The 24,404-nt window shown below is 36.9% G+C and overlaps 1 protein-coding gene across 29 annotated transcripts in view; it reads left to right on the forward strand.

Annotated features, from left to right (window-relative positions):
• Positions 1–24,404, forward strand: part of PDE4D (phosphodiesterase 4D) — a 1,371,041-nt gene that overhangs the window by 1,332,930 nt on the left and 13,707 nt on the right. For 28 of the 29 annotated variants that reach the window (XM_070245831.1, XM_070245829.1, XM_023625252.2 and 25 more), the window contains 5 exon segments: positions 19,192–19,285; positions 20,629–20,801; positions 21,590–21,688; positions 22,556–22,720; positions 23,911–24,010. In XM_070245831.1, coding sequence (XP_070101932.1) covers positions 19,192–19,285; positions 20,629–20,801; positions 21,590–21,688; positions 22,556–22,720; positions 23,911–24,010 — 631 coding nt within the window. 29 annotated transcript variants of the gene reach the window in all.

A 24,404-nucleotide genomic window follows, 5' to 3' on the forward strand; every position in this document is an offset into this window, starting at 1 on the left:
TTGTGGTTTTAGGAAAAGAGAAGTTTTGTGAATTATTAGAACTGGTATTGTGGGAGCTGTATTAAAACCGTCTGATTGCTGTGTTTTCTCACTGTACCCCAAATGAGAGCTCATATGTTCTAATTCACATGCTTGCTACTCTAGCTCATGTTAGCTGTTGATCACTGTAAGACCTGGAGTGGCTTTTTGTTAATGTAACGGGTGAAGGATATTAACTACATTTCTGTTTGTTGCAACTTCCATAGTAAAATCCCTGAGCCATATTTTGTTTTCCTTTGTGTCCAGAGTCAAATCAATTTTAAGGGGTTAATAAAGAGCTTTTGAAGAATGGTATTAGCTCTATGTAAGCTAATGATGATTAGGACTGTCTGGGTAGAAGGTTGGACTGGATGTCTTTAGAGGAGCTTTCCAACTAGGACATATTTCACAGAATATAAGAATTGTGGTATGTTCGATGATCCCATTCCACCTAACATGTGTGATTGACCTGCCACCTCACAGGCTGTTAGATTCACATTTGAAAGGTCAAGTAAAGCAGAGTTGTTTGTTTTAGTTTGAATTATTTTGTTTTTTTCCTGTCATCTTTGTTCCCAGAATCAAAAATTTTTGTTTTCCCATCTTAAGGATCTAAATATAGACGGGTATCCCAGCATAATAAATGCCAAGGTGGTTAACACCAATTTTTATTGAGGTGTGAAGAAAAGTGAGTTAAGGAATTTTTAAACTATATTTTCAGGTCTGAGTCCTTTATTAGAAGAAACATATAGGGGCATCTTTATGAGCGATTAGAAAAATTGAGTTGTTTTTTCTAATATTTTATTGCTAGCAATTTAGTTTCAAGATATGAGAACAATCACATTTAATTTAAAAAATTGTTTAAAAGCAATATTTTGAATAAAAATAGTTGGTATTAATGACAGTTATCTAACCTTACCTGTATTTTATGAATAACACTATACACTTAAAATATGGCAAGTCTTCCTTTTCCAGCAAAATGGCAACATGCGTCTAATTTGAATTCCAGAAGAAGAAAATAGAGAGAATGAGGAAGAAGAAATAATCTAGAAGTCCAGTGAATTCCAAGCAGGAAAAGTTCTAAAAAGAAACCCACATCCAGCTATTTCCTAGAGAAATCACAGAGACAAGTAGATCTCAACACAGCCAGAGAGAAGAGGCAGATTATCTGCAAAGTAACAGCAGTTAGACTGACAGCTGTTTAATTTGTGGCAGGGAGCAGGGATTCATCTGATTGGAAAAAATGAAATCACCTCTGACCCCCAGCTCAAGGGCTTCTAGGATACGGACTTTGTAATTGTCCAGCCTCCGCAGCACAGGAAGCCTTGTTCAAAGGAAGTTGGGCTGGCTGCTGCACTTGCTTGTGTACCTTCTGTCTCCCACACACTAATATGTAAGCTCCTTCAAAGCAGATGATGGCTGACTGACTTCTCCTTAGTACGTGGAACAGTGGCTAACGCATAGTTGGTGCTAATTACATATTTGCTGATTAAAAGGATTATCATCTTAGGCTCATTGGTACGGGGCTTGATCTCCTTGGTGCCAAGTCACCCCTAGGGTTGTACCTACATTTTCTTTTGGAGATTGGAATTTGATCTTGAAAACTGTCGGGATGTCTTTACATTGTCAGGTCAGTCCATTCTGAGAAAATTATCCCTATTTGTTTGATATCTCCGTAAGCATTTCAGCTGGTATCAGTGATTCTGATAGTTTGGAGACAAACCATTTATTGCATAAACTATTGGGTAGATATTATTGCAGGAATCTTATTGCAGCTGTTTTAGTCAGATTGTTTTCCTTATGACAGGTTTCAGTGTTTCTGGTCACAATATAAAAAAATTATTGAGCTCCTGACATCTGCTAAATACGCTGTGCTAGATTATCTTCATAAATTCTGACCCTCTCCACACAACCCAGAGACCTCAGATAACTTACTGTATATTATAGTGCTCGTAAGAGGCAGAGCCAAGATTTGAACTCAGGTGAAGCCAGCTAGAGAAACTATGCTATAAGACCATCTCACTCCTCATAATTCTTATGTGCTACTATTCTCTCATTGTTGCAAACAAACAGAAATCTCACTGCACCATTTTTAATTGTGTTTATGATTGCCTTTAGTAAAGTCTTCATTCCTAAAATGTTCAAATAAGACATAGTACTTTAATAAAAATATTGCCAGCTGTGAGTGCTAGAGACTAATTTTGGTTATGCTGTGTGACCTTGCTTTAGGCTTTCACATTACTAATTTGCTGTGAAGAGAGGATTTAGAAAACTAGATTATCTGTTGATGTCCCTTTTATTGGTCTCTTCTAAAAACATCTTAAAAGATTCTGATGAAAGTGGCCTATCCTAATGTAATGTCATTGGAGTATTTGAAAGTAACTGCATACTCAAAACTCAACCGGCAGCTTTCCTTATCCATATCCAGAGCACTGAAGAGCCTGAGGGGAAATGGCCCTCCACAGTAAAAACAAACAAACAAACAAACAAACTTCATGTATTTAAATTTTCTTGCACTTAATTCAGAGGACTCCCCTTTCTCCTCACTTATCCTCCTCCAACTCTGTACCTCCCCCAGTCTTCTCCATCTCAGCAAGTGGCACAAACATCTCTTCAAGTCAGAAGTCTAGAAGTTCATTCTTCTCATCTCTTCACTTCCAGCGTTCAAGTCTTATCAGCAATTCCTCAAGTGCCTCCTCTCCTCTCCTGCCTGCTCTTGCCCCTCTACCAGCCGTCTTCCACAGAGACAGCCTTTTAAAATGTGAATCACAGCATGTCTCTCCCTGCTCAAAACCTTCCAGTGGTATCCCACACCCACTGGAAGGCTTACGAGGACCCACGTGACCTTGCTTTGACCTCCCTCTAATCTCATTCTCTTTACCTATCCTCCCTCAGGCCAGCTGTCTTCCTTCAGCCCTTGCCCAGGATGCTCTTCTCCAAATTTCTGGTTGGCTCTTTCCAGTCATTAGGGTCTCATCTCAGCTGTTACCTTCTCAGTGCAGCTTTTGCTGACTGTTTAATAGTTCACCATCACCGTATCATGTTTTCCCCTTTCCTTTCAGTCAGCATGTTTGTCACTCATGTTTTGTCTGCTCATCTTTTGTCTTTTGGCCCCAAGAATCCAGTTTACATGAGCAGGGAGCTCTTCTGTCTTGTTCATTACTGTATCCCTCATGCTGGCGCATAGCAGCTGTTTAATAAATATTTGTTGAGTGATTATGTTAATAACCATTCTAAATAATTTCTTAGCTGATCTTTAAAGCCCATTGCTTTCCTCAAAAATTTTCAATGAAACCCTAGTATTTTTGTTTGTTTTTACTTGTTAATAAATGTGAAGGGAGCAAAGAATTAGGCAGTAGAATAAGTTTGAGAAATGCTAGGTTAAACAAAACAGGACAGGGTTATGGATCATAATACATACAATACGTATTCCTGGCAGAGCCTTTAATATGCTCATGTACACAATTTCTAAGAAAGTTAGCACTGTGTCACAATTTTATTTGACATTGGATGTCTTCTTTGAGAATTATCACATGGGACTACTGTTCTTTACAACGCCTTCTGAGAAATGCTACCTTAGACAAAAGCTCATCATAATAGAAAGAAGGAAAGACCCTATACTGACTTTAAGGAAGCAGACTTATACTGACCATAAGGAGAGCAGGCTGATAACACAGGACTCAGAAAAAAGATAAAAGCTATGAAAGAATGACTGGGGGATTCAAAAAGAATACAGCAGTTGGGACTATTCAGTTTTCTGCAAGCAGCTCTACTCACTTTACTGGATTTATCTATCTCTAGCAGCTGCCACAGTGCTTTGCTTAGAATGAACATACAAGAAATATTTGTTAACTGTTCAGTGATAAGTGAATAATAGTGGCCCAGGATCACCATTAAATAATTAAATTAAGATTGGTTTGATTTGTTTGAGAAAGCAGGAAAATATCTAAAATATTTTAGGGAATTTTTCATCCCAAAGGATTAAAATAAAAATGATATTAGTACTTACAAGAATACTTCAGCTGTTATTATATTGCCTAAAGGCTTTGCATAGCTAGGAATTTACTGTCTGTTGTATTCAAAGCTAATATGGACTTTAGACAAATATATGCCTGTATGCCTGCGATACGGTGGTGGAGCTCTTTGAAAGACTCAAAATGTTATTTTACGAGAAATCTCAACTATGCTTGAGATTTTTGTTTTTCATTTCTTTTTAGGCAAAGCTAAGCAAATTTGGAATTCAAATAATTCGATAACATAACTGTCATTTTTTCGAAGTCAGATTTTGAGGCATAATTTACATATGGTAAGATGTACTCTCTTTAGATATAGTTGAATGCATTTTGACAAGTGTATACAATCGGATAACTACCACCATAATCTAAATATAGAATATTTCCGTCACCCAGAAGATTTGCTCTTGCTCCCTTGTAGTCATTCCCCTCTCCCTACTCCCAGCCCCTGGCAGCCCGGTGATCTGGTTGTCCCTATAGTTTTGCCTTTCTAGAATGTCAAATGGATGAAATCATACAGTATATATATGTAGCCTTTTGTTAGTGGCTTCTTTCACTTTGCATAGTGCTTTTGAGATTCACCCACTAATAACGTGTTGCGTATATTAGTAATTTGTTTCTTTTTATTGCTTTCTAGTATTTCATTTTTTGGATGTACCACAATTTGTTTATCCATTCATCAGTTGATTGACATCTGGGCTTTTTCCACGTTTCAGCTGTTCTGAATAGAATTGCTATAAACATTTGCATATAGGTCTTTGGATAGATGTATGTTTTCCTTTCTCTTGCGTAAATAACTAGGAGTGAGATTGTTGGATCATATAGTCAGGGTATTTGTTAACTTCATAAGAAAGTGCCAGACTGTTTTCCAAAGTTGCTGTACCATTTTGCATCCCCACCAGCAATGTATGAGAGTTCCACGGCTCTGCATCCTGGCCAGCATTTTGTATTAGTATTTTTCATTTTAGCCATTCTATTTCCTTAATGACTCATGATGTTGCACATGTTTTGATGTGCTTATTGACCTTTTTTAGTTGTAAGAATTTTTCATAAATTCTGGATACCGGTCTTTGTCAGATACGTGTTTTGCACATATCTTCTTCCCAGTCTATGGCTTGTTGTTCCATTTTCTTATCAGTTTCTTTCAAAGAGAAGTTTTGATAAAGTCTAGTCTGTCATTCTTTTCTTTCATGCTTCATGCTTTTTCTGTTCCAAGTAATCTTTGCCTAATCCAAGATCACCAATATTCTCTCCTATATTTTCTTGGAGAAGTTTTGTTTTAGGTTTTACATTTAGTTCCATGATCCATTTTGAGTACATATTCGTATATGGTGCAAGGTCAAGGTTTTGAAGTTCATTGTTTTGTGAATGAATATCCAATTGTTTAAACACTGTTTGTTGAAAGGAATATCCTTTCTCCTTTGAATTATAGCCCAAATTTTATGACCTAAAATTACTTAAGATCTACATATAAAAGTGGTGTACTTAAAAGATTAAATATGTCTTTCTGAAAGTGTGGCTATTTGCATTTTTTATTATTGCCTTAGAAGACAGGTGCTCTCTGTTTAAATTGTTTTCTCAAAGCATACCACGAAGTACAGAGGGAGTCTTAGTAAGTATTTTATGGTGATTATAATGGCCATCATAAACCTGGGAAATGGTATTAACTTAGGACAATTTAAGTGAATTGGGGTCCTAATTTGGTCTGTAAGTAGAAAGTCCCCTTTCTATGCAAGATTATTTTTGTGGAGGCCTCATTTATATGAGATTTGTGCACCCATTCATTGCCTTAATTATTCTTCAGCAAAACAAAGTCCTTGGTAGATATGATGATGGTGGTGGTGGTGGTGGGGGTTTCAGCTAGATTTGCTAATCAGTTATGAACACAGTAAACTGTGTGTCTACTGTGTATGGTTTAAGCTGTATTACCAACTATAGAATACTGTGCTAACATTTAATGAGCTAGCTCACGTAGAAGAGAAATTTTAATACAGGTGGCATCAGATCAGTCTCATATTATTTCAGCCTCAAGGAACCTCTCAGAAGAAATAAAGTTTTTGATATATTGGAATTTCTTTGCTCAGTAATGTTACAGGTGTTTCCTATTTTAATTTTTTTTTTTGAGGAAGATTAGCCAATCCTCCTCTTTTTGCTGAGGAAGACTGGCCCTGAGCTAACATCCATGCCCATCTTCCTCTACTTTATACATGGGACGCCTCCCACAGCGTGGCTTGCCAGGCGGTGCCATATCCGCACCCAGGATCCGAACTGGCGAACCCCGGCCGCCGAAGCGGAATGTGTGAACTTACTTAACCGCTCCGCCACCAGGCCAGCGGTGTTTCCTATTTTACATAAAACGTTTTTTTGGTGAAAATTTTCAAACCAGGTTTATTAGAGAACGATTCTTAGCTTTTTCAGATGATTATTCAGTTTTGAAAAGTCGACCTGGAGTTCCTCTTAATCTCAAGCCTCCATAATATTTGTAAACTGTTTTGTTTTCTGACACGTGATGACTCTTGAGGAACAGCTGTTCCTTAAATGGCGTTTGGGTCCATTGTCACTAGAGGGCAGTAAGCACAAACAGATTTAGTGGATGTGCTGGAGTTAAGGTTGTTTTTGTTCTATTAGCATTCATCAAAGAAAGTGTAGTTTTTATAATATAAAAATAGATTTAAAATTCTGTTATTTAAAATACAGGTTATAAATTAATTCTAGATTACTATCTGCCTCTAAAACTATTTTTGAGGCATTTGAAAGCAATGAAACACAGTGATTTTAGAGACACTGGTATGCTGTAGGTCTGTTATTTAATATCTGCAGTTTAACCGTGCCTCAGAATTTTTCGGGGGGCGTTTAGCAATTAGATTTGTGTATATTAAGCTGAACAGTGTTGGGTACGTGAAAGCCCACTTTCTACAGATTTGCTGCTTGATCAATAACAATTCCTAGAACTTTGATCCTGAGTAGAAAGGTGTAAAATAAATATAGACTGATGCTAGAATAGAATATTTTCAAAAGGTGTGAGTCCTACCAAAAACAACGCTATTGCCAGGAAAATCCCTTAGGTTGGAAAAATCTAAGAGTTAATACCCTTAATTTAAAAAATAGTTCTTAAATATTTCAAGCATATATAATGTACAGCTTAGAACTTACTAGGTTAAGAGAGATATTGTTTATAGACTCTAGGCTAAATATAGGTTAATTCCTGAAATACTTTTTTGGCAATTTAGAGTACTCTGAAGCCAGGGAGCCTGGGTGCAGATCCCACTTCTGCTCCTGGGCTCCGTGACCTTGGGCAAGACACTTGACCTTCTGAGCCTCAGGTTCTCATAATTTGGTTTGTGTTTGTTTTGCCCTATTCAAAATTGTGTCTCATCTCTCTTGACCTCTGTTGCAAAGTCAGTAATGCCAGCATGTGTTAATATATCAAGCACTCGACTCCATCAGCAGAATTTTAAATATCCTGAAATATCCTCAAACAGTCCAGACAGATTGTTGATTGCTTGGGGTGTTGGTTAAGTCCTGAGAAAATGAAGAATAAGCGAAGAGTGGCGTCTAGAGATTCTGAGGAGTATTATTAGGGAAAGACAGAAAAAGAGAACTAGATGCTGAAGGAAATTACATATTTTTTTCTATTTCAGTACACCCATACACACATTCGTACATACAATCATTTGGGTGTTTGAGAACAGCAGATTACCAGTGGGGAAGTCTGAGTTCTGCCCGTGTGTGAGGGCATCTGTGTCTTGTTCCCGTAGCCATCCCGCACATAAGTAGGTCTCACTCCCAGGTCTCCACACCAGCTTCCTGCCTACACTAGTTAGTAGGACCCACCCTGTCCAGAGATCTGGAGACGACAGTCATGCTGACAGTGGTTCTTTATTCAAGATACTGTGGAGTCAGCGAAAGGATTAAGGATAAATGAGTCCACTCCTAAATTCATACCGTTTATCACAGAGTTTGCATGAGCCTGATTATATGAGCTATTCATAGTCCATAAAGAGCAGCAAAGACTGAAAGACACCTGGCCTTGCATCTCAGCCCTGTCACGTACAGGGCAAGTTATTGAATATTTAAGTGTCTGTCTTTTCACCTTGAAATGGGGATAATATCTTTCTTAACCAGGATATGCAAAGATTAGAGATAAGATATATAAAGCTCTTGGTGCATAATAAGTGCTTAATAAATACTGTAACATATTACAGTTTTCTTATTAAAATTGTCAGAAGGCAAATCTGACTATAAGAATTCTATCTCTCTGGCCCCATCCAAATTTCTCTTCTGGGTTGTCTAGATTCTTTCTGCAGGCTGCTACTACCAGCTTCTAGTCTGTCTTTTATTATGGGAAAAATGAAATGAATTTTAATTTGGCTCAGAGCTTAAGAAAAAAGACTTCTTATTCCCCAGAAATATGGAAACCTTCCTTGGTACTTTTTACTTGACACTATTATCATTATTATTATTATTATCATTGTTATTATTATCATCTCCCTTCCGGCAGCAGGTTAGGGATTTACAGTTGAATCTTTCTGTGCTTGTGGTTCACTAACTACTGTGTTGGGAAATATAAAGAAAGAATAAGACGTCTTTGTTGCCTCAAGCATCCTCCACCCTGGCTGAGGAAGCAAAGTTCCAGGCAGTTGAAGCAACTAGAACAATGACTTTTACCACTGGGGAGTATTCAGGAAATTTCAGGGTACACTGACTGGGGAGTGCTCCTGGCGCTCCCCAATCCAGGAGCTAGATGTCCTGGGATACACGGGATAGTCCTTCACCAGGGAGGACTGCTCTGTGACCTAATAACCGTTCATGTCGTAGAAAATTCACTTATTATCTGAGCCTGGAGCACAACTACTTTTTACATATAAACGCGAACTATTTCTTACATGGTTTTAATCCACACTAAATTTTTCAGTAAGGCAACCACAGTGTGTATTGAGGGAGGATCGCACTTTGTTACATTTAAAACCTTCCTGAGAGTCATTCACCGTTTTGGAAAAACATCATCCTCCTAACACAGCACTCCTGTATCCATTTCTGTGTTGCTGTCATGTTCACGGCAATTGTCCATAGCAGAGGAATCAGAGTGAACACTTGCATGGCACTTACTGTTCTAGATGCTTTACTTGTGTGTACTAATTAAAACCTACCACAACCTGTAAGGTAAATGCTATTATTATTATTCTCATTTTCCAGAGGAGTAAACTGAGGCACGGAATGTTTAAATAACTTTTGCAAGGTCACACAGCTAGTAAGCAATAGTAAGATCTAAGCTTTTGACTGCTTCATTATTTTTTTAATGTAGTTGTGTACAACCATTTATATTTTGCAATGTTTAGTATAAATTACTGTATTTCTCCTTTATGTCCCTGAAAAGCCATTATACTGAGCTTTTTTAAAGTTTCTAGATGTGGATTGTTTAGTATGTATTTAAGTATTTAGTGAAATGTGTATTAGGAAGAGTATTTAGGTATTTCATTTCAGGATAAAGAATATTTGTCATAAAAAGAAAGAACTCATTTAGTTTGAAGTTCATCAAAGAATAAAATAGACTGATGAATGCGTATAAAAAGAGCCAGCAAGTCCAATATGGATGTGAACCACGGTAAAGCATAATTTGGGTTTAAATGACGTGTGACACATCTTGCTCTTCAGGAGCGCAGGAAACGTGCACCTGCCTCAGGGCCTTTGCTCCTGGCGTACCCCTGGCTGACTTCCCCTCCTCTACCCCCCCAGATAGCCACATGACTGCTCTCTCCCTTTCTTCAGATCTCTGAGTGTATGTCATCTCATCAGAGAGGCTTTCCCTGTCATCTCATCAGAGAACCTCTACCCCAATCCTTCTTTTTCTCTGTTGTGCTATCCACGTGATGTGCTGTATATTGCCTGACTTAGTTGTGGAATATAAGCTCCAGGTGAAAAACCTTTGGTCTGTTCACAGCTCTGTCCCCAGTGTCCAAGACAGCACCTAGCATATAGTAGGAGCTTAATAAGTATTTATTCAGTAAAGGGGGGAGTGTAGAATAGTTAGAGTTTGGAGAAAGGCTGGATTATTTTGTCTTGAGATGCACTCTGAATGACTTAAATTTGACTTTGGAAGACCAGCTTGAAGTAGTTGCAGTAGAAGAAGGAAGGTATTTTTTCCAGGCAGAGCATTCAGTGTAAGTAAAGAGAGGGAAATGGGACCGTCTGCTATAGCATAAGGATGGGCGGAATACTAGCCTTTCAGGAACAGCCCAGGTGTAAAGAGAGCTGAAGATGGGCTTGGAGTTGGGGATTAGGGTCACATGTTGCCAGTCTGCAGGTCACACAGGAATGTGGCTGTGATGAGGCAGGGGATGCCAGGTTGTCAGTGACTGGCTTGGAGTGAAAGGTGGAGGCTGGATTTGAGGAAAATGGGCCTTGCAGTGGAGATCAGAAAGGGACTGGAAGGAGAAAAGCCAAAGAAAATGAGCAAAGAAGCAATTATAGGTTGTGGGTCTGAGACACGGAATGACGTGATGCAGTTGAAAGGAAACATGACATATTAAAAAAGATAAAACAAAGGCTAAGCCTGGGAGCTAAAAATGTAGGCACCATAATGGAATAGTTATCATAATCATCATCATTATCATCATCATCACCTAATAACCTGTCTGTCAGTTGTATCAGATGTTTCTGTGCTTTGCGTATATCATCTCATTTAATCCTCATAATAATTATTCTGGTTATTTATTGCTGTATAACAAATCACTTCAAACTTAGTGGCTTAAAATATCACTTTGTTATTATTTTATGGGTTAACTGGGCTTGGTTAAGCATTCTCGCTTAGAGGCCCTCATGTGGTTGCACTCAGATGGGGGCTGGGGCTGGAGTCATCTAAAGGCTCAACCAGCTGGATGGCTAAGATGGATTCTTCACTCTCAGGTCTGGCTCTGGGCTGGGCTGGCTGCCATAGCTGAAGACTGGCCAGGTGTGAACTTGTGTGGGCTCTCTCTCGTATTCACTCGTTCTCTCTCTTTGTCTCTCAGGTTCTCTCCCTTGTTCACTCTCTCTCTCTGTCTCTCAGGCTCTCTCTCGTGTTTACTCCCTCTCTCTGTCTCTGTCTCTCTCTCTGTCCCTCTCCCAGCAGCCTCTCCTTAAAGTTAGCGTGGGCTTCCTCATAGCATGGTAGTCTCAGAACTCTCAGACTTTCTTACAAGGTGGCTCAGGGGTCCCAATAGCACATTTCAAGGAGACTAATGTAGAAGCAGCAAGACTTTTTGTGACAGCCTTTGCAGTCACACAGCATCACTTGTTGGTTACACAAGCCAGCTCCAATTCAGTGTAGGGTAGTGTGGCTCATTAGGAGGCATCTTTGGAGACTAGCTACCATAATAAACAATTTGACAGATGAGGAAACTGACACTAAGAGGTGAGATTGTTTGTTGAGGATTATACACTAAAGGATTTGAACTCAGAGTCCGTGTTCTTAGTATCTGGGTAGATTTGAGGAAATCATTGTCTCTCTCTCTTTCTCTAGGTCTCACTTTATGTGGAAATGAGGGGATTGGAGGAGATGATATTCAAGATACTTTCCATTTCTCTCAGCCTTTAAGCCTTTGGATTTAGGTGATGCGAGTGGGAATGGAAAGGAATAGACTAAACAAAAAGACATTTTATAACAGATAGAACTTGGTAACCAAGTTGGTAAAGGAGGGAAGGTGACGTGGTAGACAGGGAACACATCTGGGTTACTCAGGGCTTCAGTTAGGTGATTTATATTAAGCACCTAATAGAGGCTAACTCACGTGAAACACCTGTTGAACGGTAGGAAAGGAGTCACAGATTTGAGTCTGGGATACTGGAAGAAATAACAGGCCCACTGACTGAAATGGGGGTAGTTATAATAAGAACCACCTTAGACAGAAACATAGATCCATGAATTTTGAAAAAGTTTGAGCTATCTGGCAGGACACTTGATAGGGGAAAGTATCTTATAATAGTCATTTGGAAATATGATAGTAAAGTTCAGGTAAGAAGTGGTTATTGAAGAATATGGGCCTGGGACAGAGTCTTGTGGCTGTCCTGAGTTAGAGGATGAGTAGAAGGCAGCAAAGGAGGCAGAGTAGAGAAGTGGGAGGAAACCAAGGAAGTCCAGGGTCCTGGGAGTTGAGGGAGAGTGGAGCGAGTACATTGTTGAACACTTCAGAGAAGTTGGGAGAATGAAGGACTAGTGAAAAGGAGGACCTTGGTATTGTTCTGGAGGCAGTTTTCCTGGAGTGTTGGGGGTTTATGTTCTTTCTTTTGTAGAGGATTAAGAGGAATTTAGGAAATGAACAGAGTAGGTGTGACCAGCAGCTGAGGACTTTGGCAGCAAAGAACCGGTAGAAAGTCAGAGGCAGAGTATTATGTGGACGTTTCTGATGAGAGTATGCTATCTAAGACAGACACACCTGGTGCAAGAAGCCAGGAGTAACAGTGTCAGCGAGTCATAGAAGCGCGGAGTAGTAAGTACAAATTTTGAGGTGGAGATGAGGTAGACGGGACAGAATTTTATGCTTGAACAGAGTAAAAGCTAGATTTCCCTCATTTCTTATCCACAAGACCATTTTAGTATAAAAGTTACAGGATGATACTATCCCAAACCAAATAAAAAAGATTGTTTTTCTCAAAAGAATGTAGATTCCTAATTTAACTCTCCCTGTAAAAGGCCTGACTGCCTGTGAGCTCAATTCTGTATTCCTAAGAGCCACTCTTACCCCTTTCTTAACTGTGTACACAACCATAAAAATGTTCTCTTCTGATCAAAATGTAGATCCTGAAATAACTCTGCATTCTTTAACCATACACAGTGCCTCAGTTTCCGTTTTTTTTCCCCAATCAGATTTGTAATAAATCATCTCCACCTTTAGATTTTAAGGTTACAGAACTCAGTCGTATATAACCATAGACTCAAAAGGAGCTGGGAGCAGCCATGCTGCCCAGGTGGGGAAATGGATCACTTCCATTTGTGAATTCTGGACATGAGTTGTATTTTACAATCATACTATGCTTTTATGTTGATGGAGGTTATATCTGTGTCATCAGGGAAGCCACCTGTTTTGGATTGGAGAGTGGGAGACAATTAAAATGCCTGATTGCCGTTTTCGGAGTAGCTTTTATTTTGAAGAAAAATCAGAGGATATTAAAATTCATAGAAATGACTCCAGAAGGATTGGCAATCCTTATTTAAGAATGAACTATGAATTTTGAAGAGTTTTACGGTCATTATTCATCACTGCAAGAGGGAAACCCCATTCATCTTTTCATATGGCAGCCTCCGCGGTAGGGATACCATTATTAAATGGCGTTTACAGAGTTGAGGAGGAAAACCTCCTCCCCAGAGGTTCGCCCTTGCCAACCAATCACAAAGCAGCCTGCGCCTAGTCCACGCCCCCTGCCTTGGTAGACCCAGGGGTGAGTGTGATTGGTGCATTAGTTGGGCTTTTGTGGGAGGGGTTTCTTATCACTCTTCCCCGGCTTCCCCGCAGTTCCTTATTTGGTAGCTTTTGACTGAACTAGTCTTTCTTGCAGCTAAGCATCTTGACATACATTATTCATTAAGCCCTGGAGCTCAGGGAGAGGAAGATGCAGACCCTTAGATCTTCAGACATTTCTTTATCACATGAATTTCCTTTATTCAGAATAGTTGTTGAATTCTGTTCCATTCTGGAGTTCTGCAAATGGCATGTATTTAATGGGAAGACAGCTGCACGGGATCTAATGCAAGGCTTTCTTATGTATACTTAATTACCAGAAATCTTTACGTACCCACACACTCCGTGGCTCGTGGAGATTGTTAAAGTATCAAGGTTTTGAAGATACACATATTTTAGAACTTACTGCCTCTGTATATAATCAATCAAAAATGCCTGAAGCAAACTATTTACTGTCAGTGTCTTGGGGCTACATAAAGGTAAGACTTATTTAGCCTTTGTAAACTGCTGATTACTCTGAGTACATAACTAGTAGTTTTAATAAATTACAGTGGAGTTAAGCTTTCTAAAGCAATCTTTTATTTTTTCCTTAGACGCGAATTGCAGGAGAAATAGATGTTTTTAGTGGTCAAGATAAGGAGCAATTGTATAACTTTTATTAGTTGTAGTTTGCATGTTAAAATAGCTTTTTAATGTGCAGTGGTAATTCTGTTTGTCATGTCGTGTAGATTTGAGTTGTGCTTTTAAATATCAAAGTAATTAAATAAATTCATTGGAAATAAATTGTTGGGCTAAGTTACTTATACTGGTGTACAGATGCCAGTTAGTATGCATCACTTAAAGCTTTTAAAAATTAATTTGTGGCTTTTTCTAAAAATCTGTACTAGTTTGACCTGATGAGGAGTATATTTATTTTTTACCTTTGGATATAAAGCTCTAGATGACATTAAAAATTACATTGCTTGATTTTTTAGGTGATATATTATTAAAATGAAAACTTGATTATCTACTTATAAAACTGGAAGATATTTATAAGTTTAAGTGATACTGTTACATTTGTTAATCTCAAGAAATGAATTAATACACTGCATTTGATAAGATTGTTTTCCTGCTTGGCAAGCTTCTTGAATGCCCCATGGTAATACTAGCCTGGCAATCCTTTCTCTATTTTAGAAGCAAGAGGTAGAAAAACCTTTTTCTGCCCTAAATGAAGCATCAGTTTAGAAATGGAAATTTGTTCTTGAGTACTTGAGCCATCGCAATACGTATTTTTTAAGAATCCTTCTATTACTTTTAAGTACTCTCAGATGGAAATATTTTTCATTTTCTTTGTTTTTAAAGGGAAATTTCCTCTTTGTTGTGAGATTTACTTGCATTCTAAGAAAACTTATTTCAGTTTTGATTGTCTAAGAAGTCATGATTCCCCACCTCCTTTTAAATCTACGAATGGTCCAGATATTTTTAGTGGTTTTTTAAATATACAGATTTTCGTTATTTGGATTTTGCTAACCATTTCTTGGCTTAAAAAATATTAAATATAGAAAAGTATAGAGAGTAATAAAGGAAACCCTTTTGATCCCCCTAGAATTCATCTCTTAGCTTCTAGACAGATCGTATTTGATACATTTTTGAAGGACTTCACATTTGTAGTATGATTATGAACAACACCTCCAGGAATCTCAATATGGGCTTTTAGTGCTTGTCTCTTTAAGGAAAATTTTTGCTGGACAGCTTTATGTTTTTAATACTATACTGCTAAAAACACTTAAGGACAAATATAAACATCTTTAGTCTTCCTATGCAGTTTGAAGGATTGAATTTTATACAGCTAATGCAGTATTTATTTTAGCTTTTAATGCTAGTATCTACCAAACTTTTCGTATCACAGTGTAGCATATTCAATGATTCTTAGCAGGATATTGGGGAGGGAGACAAGCGTTTTCTCAATGTTTGACCATTAACACCTTCTTAATTATACGCGAGGAGGACAGACAGTGTGCCCAGTGGCACGTTGGCATGACTGCAGAAGTGCAGGGGTTGAATTTAAGAATACTTTAATTTTGTTTTATTATTTAATTTTGTTTCCCCAGCAGTCTGAAATGTAGAGCATGAATTGGAAAACTGGAGTTTAAAAAGCAAAATACAGTATTCAACTGCATTTTCACTTTCCTTTATGCTTTAAATGCTGCACACAGACAATCTGATGCATAGTGAGAACAAAGGATTTGAAAGCATTCACTTAGAAATCTTCCTCCTTTTTTCTTTGTTGCAACAATAACTCTACATATTATTTCAGACTGTTTAGACCAAAAAACAATCACAGTTACCTGACAACAGAAAACATTTAGAGTTCACTTTTAAAAATATCTAAATGCTCAATTAAATTGTTCTGCATCTTGCAGCTAGTTCCTTTGAACAGCAGTTGTATATTTTATCTCTTCTAAATCTGTAAATTGAGAACTGTAACAGTGTTTAGGAGAAATACATTTTATTACTTTTTTTAATCATTTTCCCTCTCATGGTAATTTTAAATAGTTATCGTAATAAATGGTATGTAGTTATCTGAAAATGAGAGAAATTCCACTTAGGTTTAGAAATGAGTGTTGAATGGTGTAATTTATTGTTCTTTAGTACATACAGCTGTGAACTCCGAAACCAGATTGTAAGATCAGCTACCAATTAAGAAAGCACTGATGGTAATTTTTGTGGTTATTAATTTAGCTTCCCTGGACTGAAAGTTTTATATCAATAGCTAAAAAGGAAGCAATTTTTATTCCTTTTAGAAAAGCCCCATGTTAATTGACTCTGAAAATTGTCTTTAGGAGCTCTCCCACACCCTTTCCCTTGGAAAGAAAGGACTGCTCAAAATGTTGTCTCTTCTCATTGTATTAAAAGGAAGTGTTGACTTCCTTAGAGCCCTCACAAGCCATGGTAGGGAGATAGGTGTGTGATGAAGGGTTTCTCCACCCTACTCTTTTGGGTTTTGAGCAAAGGCAAAAGAGTAGTCTGGGAATATATGCATATGATACAAAAAGAATCAGTCATTCCTAGTCTCTGCAGCCTATACAGGAACTGCTGTCCACTTGCCCTCCATGCATATGTAATTAAACTCTGCAACTAAAAAATGATGCAAGCTTTGTGGGGAAGGGGGCCCAATTGGAACAGTTCGATAGGGACCGAGTTTTTCCACCAAACTACCTTCTAAAGTGTAAGCAACCTGGTACCAGCAATGTGTTGCAATATGCCCAAGCAGAAAAATTGCATGGTACCTGCAGATGTGCTACACAAATTATTGGATTTATCTGGAAGAGTATAAAGAATGAAGTGTAATTTTCCTGGCCATTTGCTTATACAATTCGTCAAAATAGTCAGTTAGTACAGATAACTAAAGCAAAAACTGACTTTCTCGTGACCAGGCAGTTCTTAATAGCAACTTTCATTGTATAGCTCAGATCATTTTAGGTCAAAGAGATATTTCATTAAATGTATGTTTAAAATGTTTAGCAGACTCTCTTTTGAACGTGTTTTGCCTAAAGAGTAGATTTTTCCAAGAGTAAATTTAATTTGTTAAGCAAGGATTTACTTACCTTTGGGCCTTATGTGTGGTATTATCATTATATTTTTGAAGCATGGCGACCATTTCCTATATGAATAATATCCTAAATTATTTTGGGGGACAGATAAGGGAGCAAGATATTTAGGTATGTATTTTTTATGGGTATAACTATACTCGGATCTTCCATCTTTTATCCTGCAGTGATAAAAATCAGCTACAATATAAAAAGCCCAGGGAACTGGGAGATAGAAAGAACTCAGTGTTGAGCACCTGCTGTGTGCTAGTCTAAATACAAGACACTTTCTGTTACCTCATTTAATTAATTGATAACTTACTCAAGAAAATGTAACTTTATAAAAGATGAACAGAAAATATTATGAACACTATTGTAAATGTCTTCATGAATATTCTTAGAAGGCCTACAATTTTATTTTTCCCCCCCAGTGGATCATAACATATAATGCTGAGTGAAAAGAAGGAGCTACCCATGTTTTATATACTGCATGGTGCCAATTTTAAAAATATACATACAAATGTAAAGAAAAAAAGGCATAAAAGAAATACAGCTAATTATAGTGATCTCTGAGCAGTGGGGAGATATATACATGGTTTCTAATCTTTTTCTATATAGCTTTCTAGATTTTCTATATTACATGTGCGTTTTATAATCAGAGAAAAGTTATAAAAAATATACATGAACAAAGAATGTGAAATTTTTGTTCCTGAGTTTGAGAAGAAGCTTCCTAGACCTGTAAATTAACAACCAGAAGAATTTGTATTGGTTACGAGCAGTTCAGTTTTGGTTGCAGGAGAGTGCTAATATACATTTCTAATATACATGCAGCAGTCTGTTGAAATGTTATTATTGCTTTCCCTCAGTGCTTTCTGGTGATAAATTCTTATACCTAATCTAGATGGTCAATAAAATTGACTTTGGAAGTGATTTGCCAAATTGTCTTGAGTTGGAACACCTTGGTATGAATTATGCAGAAAAGCAAGGTTTTTAAAAAATTATAATAAGCTAATTAAATACTTAGAATTACATTTCAAACATTACTAAATGATAAACTCACTACTCTCTTTCCCCTAGATGTAAAAGAGAATTTATGGTAAAATTCAAAATGTTAAAGGCTACTAAATATTAGAGTAAAATGTGACTATTTTTGATCAAGTATGTAATAGTAGTTACTTTATGTATGGAAAAAATGTATTGTTTTTGTATGTTAAGAGAAATATGATGGTACATTAAAAGGCTTATTTGGGCTATTTTGGGAGTCAAAGGAAGACACATCAAGAAACAATTGATGGATGGGAAAGCATAACGTCTTTGAGAATTCTGGATTTTGGTAATGCCGTGTGGTGGTCATTTAATTCCAGTGTTTCTTTGGATAAAATAGGCACCATGGGCATGAGTAAAATAAATTGTGAAGTAAAGAAGTAGAGTATTTAAAGTTGACCTCTGTTGTATTTATGTGACTTAGGGGAATGGATTGGTAAATTCTTTGGATGCTGAGATGTAATAAATCTTAGATTCCCAACTTGGAAAAAACTTTCAAAAGGAAACATACAGTATCTAGTCAAATATTGTATTTCTCCATAGTTCTGGAAGAGTACTCAAATAAATCTATTCGGTTTTGCTTTGGGGTAAAAGACTGCATTTTAACTTCTGACCAGTATTTGTTTCTGTTAATGACAAATTAATTGATAAAATATACCATGTTTTATTGTGTGGCAGTACTTTTGTGTGCCTATAAATTATTATTTTTTCTTCTCTAAATACTAATAATGCACCCTGATATTTTTGCATGTTGTTTTCTCCTTAATTAATGTCCTTGAGTGTGTAAATCTGCTGTCCAGTATGGTAGCCAGTAGCCACGTGTGGTCTATTTAAATTAAAATTAATTAAAATTAAATAGAATTGAGCTCCTCAGTTACACTAGCCACATTTCAGGCGCTTAGTAGCCACATGTGGCTAGTGGCTACTGTAATGGACAGCACAGATTATAGAATTTTTCCATCATTGCAGGAAGTTCTATTGGATGGCAGTGATATACACTGTCAGAGTAATTGAAAGTTATCTGGGCAAATTTTCTGTATCTTAGGGTATGCTAATGTTATCTCATTTAAATTTTCCTTGTCTCTTATTTCATTTGATCTTTCTGTTTTTCAGTTTAAAAGGATGCTTAATCGGGAGCTCACCCATCTCTCTGAAATGAGTCGGTCTGGAAATCAAGTGTCAGAGTATATATCAAACACATTCTTAGGTGAGAATAACAATTTAAATACAATTTTTCAATTTTCTTTTGAGTTGTTTGTTTTTGGAGGTAGATTGGAGCATCAACTCATTTTGGAAACCAAACAAGTGTTAGAAATTCCATTTGTTTTCATTCATCATATTAATAATTTGAGCCTCTAAGCCTCTAAAGCTTTAGAATCTAGGGTGATTTAAAAAAGTACATTTTTTTATCTTTCAGTTTCATTTGGGACTTTAGGGACTCTCTGAATTAAAGTTGTATATTGCCAGTTTTTCCAAGGTACTAAACTGCAAAATGCATTCATGGTGAGATCTATGTATGCCTTCAACAAATTCTTGTTAAATGCAGGCCATTGCTGAGCACTAGGTATTTAGTGACGTATTAGAAATGATCCCTGCCCTCAATGAATTGATAGCCTAATGGACACCAAGCTAGGTAAACTGATGAGGTAGATACAGTGCAATTGCTAAAGAAAAGCTTGCTGATGATAATAGCTGAGAGTGGTGAACGGGGACACCCCGACCCCACACCCCCGGTTCACGGAAAGAAAATGCAGGAAGTGAAAGTCAATAACTTGAACATATCCTTGGTTTGAATTTACTTTCAAAACAAAATGCTGTAATATCTAATTAGCACATTCATTAAATAGACGTTTATTGAACACGTACTATGTGCAAGGATGAGTTAGAGGAGCCCGCTGCTTTGAATTAGTGGATGAATGTACTGATACATCTTATGTCTTTTATTTGAAAGCAACAATTGAATCTGATATTTTCTTATCAGATAATACTGGAGATTTTCTATGCTCCCCCTGTTAAATTGTAACCCTTATCTTGCTTTAGTATAGAGAAACTTTTCAGTTTCTCTAAAAGGAATTTAGAAAACACACTGCTATTTTTGTATTTGTGTATGAAGTTTCTACCATTTCACAGTAGGTCTTGGGACTGGAATCCTTAGTTGGCAAGAGCAGTTTTCAAGCCACTAAGTGAATTTCAAATAGGAATGGAGTTGATGAACCGTGGAAATAGCCAGTGTGTTTTGCTTTTTCTAAGTCTGGTATCGTGATATGTCTTGAAAACAATGTTTCAGGATCTTCTATCAAACAAGTAACCACTGAATACATTTGATGTTAATTGTTTTGCAGTGGAATTTATTTGCTTAATTTTGTGTTTGAGGATATCATATTAAGTCCATATAAATGCTCAGTTTCTCTAAAAGGAGTTTTACATGGAAACATTTCCTGGAATCTATAATGATCAATTAAAACCTGTCCAGTGATGCTTATTATGATTTTAAAAAAAAACCCAAGGTAGAATTAATAGTAAATGTAAACATTTTTTAAATTTTTTAAGATAAGCAACATGAAGTGGAAATTCCTTCTCCAACTCAGAAGGAAAAGGAGAAAAAGAAAAGGCCGATGTCTCAGATCAGTGGGGTCAAGAAGTTGATGCACAGCTCCAGTTTGACTAATTCCAGCATCCCAAGGTTTGGGGTTAAAACTGAACAAGAAGATGTCCTTGCCAAGGTAAGACGATTTCAAGGATCCTGATCATTAATATGCAGGGATGTCTTTTAATGAACTTTGATTCATTCTCTTTTAAATAGATGGATAAGTTCATTAATTTGTGGGGGAAGATGGGAAAGCACTTTATAAAGCTCTCTAAATTATTCGGTTTGGTATATCTTTACTTTCCTGCATCTACATTTGATTGTTTGACCTTAAAAAGTTAGAAATCTGTTATATCTTATGGGTTTTAGGAGACTAGTTAAGGTTTTTGTGAATAAATTTTATCTATTGAAGAAATGCTCTGAGGTTGATATTTAAAGTATTTAAATATGTTCTATTATCAAAGGTGTAAAATTAAGCAATTCTATTTAGTTTGCGGTATTTTTTTTTTTTTTTTTAAAGATTTTATTATTTCCTTTTTCTCCCCAAACCCCCTGGTACATAGTTGTATATTCTTCGTTGGGGGTTCTTCTAGTTGTGGTATGTGGGACGCTGCCTCAGCATGGTCTGCTGAGCAGTGCCATGTCCGCGCCCAGGATTCGAACCAACGAAACACTGGGCCGCCTGCAGCAGAGCGCGCGAACTTAACCACTCGGCCACAGGGCCAGCCCCTAGTTTGCGGTATGTTTAAGTGAATTTGCCTAAAGTTTGCCTGGACTTACTTGGTACAACAATTACATTTAAAATGAATCATTTTTTTAAAAGTCTAGCATCTTTTCACTAAAGTCAGTAGTTTTAAAATGACTGTTCATTGTTCCGTGTTCTATTTCCACATTCTGATTTTTTCTGTCTTTCTTTAACCCCAGGAACTAGAAGATGTGAACAAATGGGGTCTTCATGTTTTCAGAATAGCAGAGTTGTCTGGTAACCGGCCTTTGACTGTTATCATGCACACCATTTTTCAGGTAATGTGGCCAAATTCTGTCACCTTTCTTTTATTTAGTGACTTAATGTCCAGTCTGTGAATTGTGCATACATTTTATCTTATTTACTACTTACCTTCTTTTGCTTATTTTGATACTTTTTTCTTCTTTGCCCCTTCACCCAGGGACAAAGAAGGATACAGAAGGGTTGGTGTGTGGGTCAAACACAAATAAACCAATTTTATTATTTTTTTCCATTTAAGAAAAAGATGTGATGTGGGAAAATTGAAGCAGTTCATTAAAATAATAGTTTACAAATCATCTTCATGACCCTGACTCACATAGAGAATGGAGTGCTACCTTTAGAAAATGAATAAGCCCCTTGCTGACTACGTTTAGAATGTAATTTCTTCAATCCTGTTTTATGTACTTCTCTCTTCTTCATATATGTTTCTCACTCTTGAGCTTTTGCACAAGTTCAGGGTTGAGATTTAAATGAGAAGTTGAGGCTTTAGATACCCTGGGAGTGGAATAGCAGATTCCAGCCCTAGGGAGAATGTTGAGTTTCAACTGGTGTGATCCAGTGGCTGACTCAGTGTTGCTGGACTGAAGCCGTCCTCATGATCAGGGGACACAAACACTTTCATAGTTGGCAGCTCATTCCTGACACTATACATCTTGGGTAAAGCACTGTTGGGCTCCAGAAGGGCAAGTAGACTCTGGTTTCGTCCCTGAAGTCCCTGGATTGTCCTAAAGGTTTCCAGTTTCATCACTAGACATTGTGAAAGAGCTGTGTCCATTTCTGGGTTATCCATAGGCGATATTGGGTGTGATTTTTTTTGTTAACACACTCTATGGAAAATCTTTGTATATAAGGACCAAATGTTAAGAGGAGTTCTTTTCTTACAGGAACGGGATTTATTAAAAACATTTAAAATTCCAGTAGACACTTTAATCACATACCTTATGACCCTGGAAGACCATTACCACGCTGATGTGGCCTACCACAACAATATTCATGCTGCAGATGTTGTCCAGTCGACGCATGTGCTGTTATCTACACCTGCTTTGGAGGTAAATCTGGTTGCTAAAACTTCAAGAACACTAACTTGCCATTCATAAAGGTCTTTTAAACTTTTATACTAAAGGGTATGCAGTGCAGAAAATAATTGGCTTCATTGGAAGTATGTTGAGTTATAGGGGGGAAAATGTTGTTGGGCTAAATAAACAGTTGAGTCTTTGATGAAATTTGTCTGAAAGTTGATCAAAGATTTATGGATTCATCTGTTTATGATACTGCTTCTTTGAAATGATCTAGTAGGATATTCCAAAAGCACACCTGGCTTACTCAGTTTTGGTTACTTAGCTTTTTTGGAATTTAGTCTGATGGCTTTTGCATGTACAGTTCAAAGGATGATTATTTTATAAAATATAAGCAAAGGATTGATATTTTTTGTAGAATTTATTAGAAGGAAACATTTCTTTAATTTTACCGAGTCCTAAGAAGTTGTTCCATTAAATGTTTATTGAAGCAGTTTATTTCCTTAATTGCTTGGGGGAAAGATTCTCTTTTGCTAATAATATATTTTATGGTTCATTTTGTTTTCATTAGGAAATTGTGTTAATCCCTCATCATCCGAGTGAGTGGTTCTCAACTGGGAAAGGTTCCTCTCTTTTCCTCCTCCCTGCTCCCACCCTCACAGAGACATTTGGCAACATGTGCAGACATTTTTGTCCCTCACAACTGGGAGGTACTGGCTTCTTTTAGGTAGAGGCCAGGGATCCTGCTGAAAATTCTTCAGTGCACCAGATAGCCTCTCACAACAGAGAGTTATCTGGCCCCAAATGTCAATTCTGCTGAGGTTGAGAGTCCCTAGTTTGAATGGAAGAAAAGAAAAGAATTGCTCATGTTGTTAATTTTATGTACATTTTTCAAATATACTTAAACATAAGTACTTTTAAAATAAGCCATTATTTTCTTTAAAAGAATTTTAGACACTCCTTTTGTAATATTTTTTAAAATATAACCAATGAAAAAGGTTTGATCGTGAGTTATAATTAAATTAGGTAAAATATTTTCTCTAAAATTGCACTTAAAAGGTTCATGAATAACTCATTATCTCCCTTCTTGATACATTATGATAATATATTTTGAAGCTTCATTTTGTTTTCCATCAAATTCCAGGCAGTAATTTCCCATTTGTATATACCTTTAATTTGTTATTATAGAAGAGTAATGTTATCTATATTGTCTGATTTTCCAGGCTGTGTTTACAGATTTGGAGATTCTTGCAGCAATTTTTGCTAGTGCAATACATGATGTAGATCATCCTGGTGTGTCAAATCAGTTTCTGATCAATACAAGTAAGTGAAGTTTATTTTTGCAGAAAAAAATTCTCCGCTGTACGTCTTAGAATGAGTGAAGGTCTTTATAAAGTTAGGGTGTTTCCAGAGCCATGATGTTTGTTTGAGATGTGTAAACATAATATTTTAGTGAGAATGGATGTTAATGTAATTTAGCTCTAAAAACTGTTCTATCCCCTGAGACCTGTGATGTTTGGAAAAACATGCCTTCCAGTACTTCTCTAGAAATAATGCATTGCCATGTTAATAAACAAGGGCAATCCAAAAGTGAAAGTCTGCAGAAAGGTTTAAATAGTTACATTGCCCCTAAAATTTTAAATAAAAAAAGAAAAAGTCAGCATTATTGTTAAACCTTCCTGACTTTAGGTAGGTTGTCATTTAATCCTCTTCAGAG

This window comes from Equus caballus, chromosome 21 (assembly GCF_041296265.1).
Source record: "Equus caballus isolate H_3958 breed thoroughbred chromosome 21, TB-T2T, whole genome shotgun sequence".
Lineage (NCBI taxonomy): Eukaryota > Metazoa > Chordata > Mammalia > Perissodactyla > Equidae > Equus > Equus caballus.